Source organism: Corvus brachyrhynchos, unplaced genomic scaffold (assembly GCF_000691975.1).
Source record: "Corvus brachyrhynchos isolate BGI_N302 unplaced genomic scaffold, ASM69197v1 scaffold279, whole genome shotgun sequence".
NCBI classification, from domain to species: domain Eukaryota; kingdom Metazoa; phylum Chordata; class Aves; order Passeriformes; family Corvidae; genus Corvus; species Corvus brachyrhynchos.
This window is the reverse complement of record NW_008246060.1, coordinates 629,235-634,642: the sequence shown is the minus strand read 5'-3', so window position 1 is coordinate 634,642 and position 5,408 is coordinate 629,235. Positions and strand designations below refer to the sequence as shown.

Genomic DNA, 5,408 nt, shown 5'->3' with positions numbered 1-5,408 from the left:
GGAGCCCCGCCGAAACAAGAAGGGAGTCAGGTGGCCCTCGGGGGCTGGTGAGATGAAGTTCTCTAAAATGTAGAGGTCACAGAGGAGGAGCTGCTTGAGGACATCTCGGTAAACCAGGGCTGAGCCCACCGCACTGGCCCCTCCTGGCAGGAAGGTCACTGTCTTCTCGACGTGCCAGAGGGGCTCGAAGAGGTAGAAGATGCTGCCTTGCTGGTTGAAGAACTCCCCAACGAAAGAGGAGCCAGTGCGGGTGGTAGCCATCAGCAGAACATGTCTCCGTGGCCCGGGGTCCCCGTCACCTGCCAGCTGCAGGGTGATGTTGTACAGGTGGGACCTCAGCTGGGAGAAGGCAGCATCCAGCTCCTGCAGTGAGGCCAGGGAGCCGTTCTCGGCCGGTGTTGGGCTGACCTCTGTGCTGTTGGCCTCTGCCAGTGCCTGCGGGGTCTGCTTCAGCTTGTCTGAAACCCTGCGGGGAGACCCAGCCCAGCCTGGAGGACAGCAGGACCACCCTGCATCCCTGCGGGGGATTTCGGGGGCTCCCACTCCATAGGAGCTCGGGATTGGGGGAGAGAGGCTGCAAAGCATGGGGTGGCTCAGGTACTTGCTCCCTACCTGGAGATGAAGTTGTTCTCCTTCTCGATGATGACGAGGCTGATGACGAACACTAGCAGGACGGCGTACTTACTCCTCATCTTCAAGCAGTGCAGCAACTCCCGGATATCCTGGGGTAAAGCGCATCGTATCTCCATGGGGAACACACACAGGTCCTTCTTGCACCCCGGGAAAGTGTCTTGGGCTAGGGCCTTGCCAGCCCTGCCTATGGGGAGAAGAAGGGTCAGCATGGCAATGGTTTCCTGCAGGCAGGGTCAGAGGCTGACAAAGGCTTGACAAGAGCAGTAACAAAGGGGAAGCTCCTCCCTACTGCTCCATCCCACCCCCGAGGAGCAGCTGCCCGAACGCCCCATCGGCTGCTCCCCCTCCTTCCCAAAATACATCTGCCCGACAGGACCCCTTCCCACGTGTTCACCAGCCGCCCCTGCCCACCCTGAAACCCAATCCCTGCCACCCGACAGCTGCCTGCTCCACGCTGGCAAAAACCTGCTGCTGGCAGTGAGGGAGACCCTGGATCATCCTGATCTTTGGTGCATTGTGGCTCCCAGCCCCTGGAAAGGGGAGGGCTGGAGGCTCCGCTGTAGGGCCCCAGTGTGGGGCTGAGCAGCTTCCGCCTTCCCCCAGCATGGCAACAACAGCTGCTGAGCCTCGAAAATGAAACCCAGAGAGTTTTCAGGAAAGACAGCAGGCTGGAGAACGCTGCTGCTGCCAGTCCCCCTCGGGTAGTAGAATGCTCCGCGGAAGGTTTTTGCCAAAAAAGAAAAAAAACCCAAATGATGCAGCTGCTTGGTGTGGGATACAAAACCAAGAGACTTGGCATCCCCGCCCAGCAGAAAAGACCCGCCCCCCAGTCTTTCCTTCAGCGCTTGAATCGGGATGTTGGTGGAAACCGCTCTGAGTTGCACCAAACCCACATCCCAGATGGAGATTTTGGGGGCCAGAGCTGCTGTTTCCGGCTCTGGGGCAGGTCCCCAGTGTGCAGATTTACACCCTTAGGCCTTGCTGGCACCTGCTACCTGCCCGCTGGTTCGCGTGCCTGGTGCCCGGCTGGCCGCGTGAGTGATGCCGTTTGCTCGTCCCGCTTTCTTGGCCAGACTTTCGGTGACTCAGGGAAAGTCTATTTAGCTTTGGCTTGGCTCCACCAGTGCAACCCCGGCAGCCCGTCCCACCCCTGCTTTTGGGGTGAAGGAGGGGAGCCAGGCAGAGCCCCATCCTTTGAGGGGCCAGAGGGGAGATGCCCTGGCCAAGCCTTGATATCTGCAGCCCTCAGCAGAGCGTGGAGTGGGGAAGCCCTGCCAGACATTGTGTCACGTCCCAACCTCTTCCGCATCGTGCTCGGCCAAAATATGCATTTTTTAGTGTTGCTCGCTGTATGCCCCTCCCGCATGGGCAGGAGGGGTGGGATGTGCCCTGTGGCGAGGGCAGCACCCCAGCCTGTCAGGTTCCCAGTCCTCTCTGAGCGAGGACCACGAATTTCCCGGTTTCAGCAAACCACTCAGCTCCCAAGGCTTGGCTTCCAGCCATCTCCTTTCCAGCAAAACGTTCTAAAATGAGACATCCACACCCACGCGCCCAGGAAACTCAGGATTTAGTAGGATGCAGGGACTCTGGAGAGCCCTGGCAGCCCCAGAGCCCTCTCACTGTGGTACCCCAGCTCCCGCTTTCAGCAAGCCGCAACGAGATCCCCAGCACGTGTGTCTGTGTGTCTGTCTCTGTGTATATCTGTCTCTGTGTGTGTCTGTGTGTCTGCGTGTCTGTGTCTGTGTGTCTGTGTGTGTGTGTCTGTGTGTGTGTGTCTGTGTCTTTGTGTGTGTCTGTCTGTGTGTCTGTGTGTGTGTGTTTGTGTGTCTGTGTGTGTGCGTGTGTCTGTGTGTGTGTCTGTGTGTGTCTGTGTGTCTGTGTCTGTGTGTCTGTGTCTGTATGTGTCTGTCTGTGTCTGTGTGTGTGTCTGTGTGTGTGTGTCTGTGTGTGTGTGTCTGTGTGTCTTTGTGTGTGTCTGTGTCTGTGTGTCTTTGTGTCTGGTGTCCTGTGTGTGTGTCTGTGTGTGTGTGTCTGTGTCTGTGTGTCTGTGTGTCTGTGTGTGTGTGTGTGTCTGGATGTCTGTGTCTGTCTGTCTGTGTCTGTCTGTGTCTGTGTCTGTGTCTGTGTGTCTGTGTGTGTCTGTGTGTGTGTCTGTGTGTGTCTGTGTGTCTGTGTCTGTGTGTCTGTGTCTGTATGTGTCTGTCTGTGTCTGTGTGTGTGTCTGTGTGTGTCTGTGTGTCTGTGTCTGTGTGTCTGTGTCTGTATGTGTCTGTCTGTGTCTGTGTGTGTGTCTGTGTGTGTCTGTGTGTCTGTGTCTGTGTGTCTGTGTCTGTATGTGTCTGTCTGTGTCTGTGTGTGTGTCTGTGTGTGTCTGTGTGTCTGTGTCTGTGTGTCTGTGTCTGTATGTGTCTGTCTGTGTCTGTGTGTGTGTCTGTGTGTGTCTGTGTGTCTGTGTCTGTGTGTCTGTGTCTGTATGTGTCTGTCTGTGTCTGTGTGTGTGTCTGTGTGTGTCTGTGTGTCTGTGTCTGTGTGTCTGTGTCTGTATGTGTCTGTCTGTGTCTGTGTGTGTGTCTGTGTGTGTGTCTGTATGTGTGTGTCTGCCTGTGTGTGTCTGTGTGTCTGTGTGTGTCTGTGTGTTTAACAGCCCTGTTAGTTTAGTTTGTCACCACGTGTTTCCCCAGCCACCCCCAGGCCCCCTCCTCGGTCGTGCCTCGTCGGTGACAGGACCTGTCGGAGTATTTGAGCAACCAAGAGAAGAAATCAAATACACAAAGCCCTCGGTGTGCGGCCGCGTCTCCCAGCGCCCGACGGAGTCACGGCATCCCAAGGGGCAGTGATCTGCGTCCCTGCCCTCGCTGGGGCTGGGGACAGTCCCCTTGCTGCCCGCAGCACGCACGCACAGGGGATGACATCAACTGCTTCCTCAGACAAATCCCTGGGCAAAGTCAGCCCGGGCTTTTCCCTCTGTAATGCCCCCAGCTGCCTGACCACAAATGAGCCACAGAACGGGAATTATTCACAGGGATGACACAGAGAACCATGTCCGGCAGCGCTGGCAGAACCCTCATTCACAGGCCCGGGGCAGACATAATTCATTAAATAAACAGCCGGCTGCAAACGTCCTGCCTGGGACCCGCGGGGCAGCGGTGACAGGCGCAGGGGCCCCGTCAGGGCTGAGCCGTGGGGCTGGGGACACGCGGGTGACCTGGTGAGGCTGCCTGGGGCCGCTTGGCATCCTAAAGCTTTTCCTCGCTGGGGCCCGTGAGGCGCAGCCCGGCTGGGGCAGCACACAAGCCACAAGCGCCCCTTTGTGAGTGGGAACAGAGGGGCTCTGTGTCCCCTGCAAGTTCCCCTCCAAGGCTCTGCTGGGATGGGATGGATGAGGAGAACCATCGGGATACTGCTGCCGCCCCAGGGTGCCCTGCCAGCGTCCTCTCCTGGGGAATGCACCTGTGTGAGCAGACAGATGGTTGGACATAATCTCTGGGGACAGAAGGCAGCTGCTGCCCAGTGCTCTCCTCTTGTTCTCCACATCTCAAAGCAAAGCAGAATAGTTTCCAGGAATGCTAAACTGAGATGCCCCGGATGGCAGCGCCCACAGCTCAGACGATGCTCCCTGTCTTTTCCTATCCCTCGGGCTGGAACTGCAGCAGGGATGGCTGTAATTCCCACTAAGGAGATGATAACAGGATTTATGGATTTCCCAGATGAGTCAAAGCCAGAAAAGGAGCTTTTTGTGTGTGGTGTTAGGGATTTTGTTTCTGTGCAAAGCTGCCCAGGTGGGATCTGCACAACTTAATTTAACCTTGCTACAGCAAGAAGGAAGGACTTGGACAGTAGTGAAGACACCAAATCATTCCAGTCTGCTGTAGCAAGTTGGTTCATGTGATGGATGTTCCCACTGGTGGTGCAGGTGGAGTGAAAAGAGCAGAGGCTCTGTGATAGGAAGGAGGGAAGGGATGCTCTTGTCACCCTTCTATAGGGCATTCCACAGGACTGCCTGACTGGAAGAGCAGAGCAGGGGTTTTCAGCTCGGTTTTGGGAAAGGGAAGGTCTTAACACAAAGCCTTGGGACTCTCATTCCTCAGCTCTGGCTGCCCTGAACCCCCACCAGGTGGGATCCAGGAAAGAAAGACGTCTGTGGCTGCCAGGGGTAGCCAGCTGGAGGTGGGACTGCATGAAGTCACATTTTCCTCTGGTGACTTGAGAAGCAACAACTGAGCTCTGGACACAGAAAGGCAATGAAGCACCTACGTGCAAGAGTTCCCTCCCTGCCTGAGATCCTTCTGTCCATCCAGCCCCCATCCACTCCCATGCATCCCTCTATGGGAGCCCACAGTGACCTGCAGCTGAGCTCGCTGCCCCCGGTGCTGCTGCTGCTCTGAGTAATTCCCTCCATGATCCTTTGCTTCATCAGATTTCCAGCAGACACTAGGACCAGCAAAACATAGGCATGGAACACAAAAGAGATAAGGAGCGCGGGCTTATCTGCTCTCCGTGCTGCTCTTTGTCTGCAACCTGGGGGAAAAAAAACCCCTCTGTATTTACTCATTCAACTATTTCCGCTCCCAACTTCCTCCCAAGGCTGGCCTTGGGAAACGTGCCACCAGAGCTTCCCACTCTGCTTTCATCTCCCAGCAATTTTCATCCTGGACCTGGCTCTCCTCCAAGGCATGGCACAAGCACAACACTGCTTCGGTTTGCCCTGCAGCGCAGCTAAGGAGCCTGTCCAGGCAGGTATTTTTTGGTTAAAAACATGTCTAGTCAAGCTAAAA

General features: G+C 56.3%; 1 protein-coding gene across 1 annotated transcript in view; it reads right to left on the bottom strand.

The window, feature by feature from the left end:
• CHST3 (carbohydrate sulfotransferase 3) overlaps positions 1-983 on the bottom strand; it is an 18,829-nt gene extending 17,846 nt beyond the window's left edge. Inside the window, exons 1-2 of the mRNA XM_017746180.1 lie at positions 613-983; positions 6-466 (exon numbers count right to left, since the gene is read on the bottom strand). Of these exons, the coding sequence (XP_017601669.1) occupies positions 6-466; positions 613-842 (691 nt within the window). The 5' untranslated portion in view covers positions 843-983. The remainder of the gene's footprint in view (positions 1-5; positions 467-612) is intronic.
• Positions 984-5,408: the final 4,425 nt, after the last annotated feature.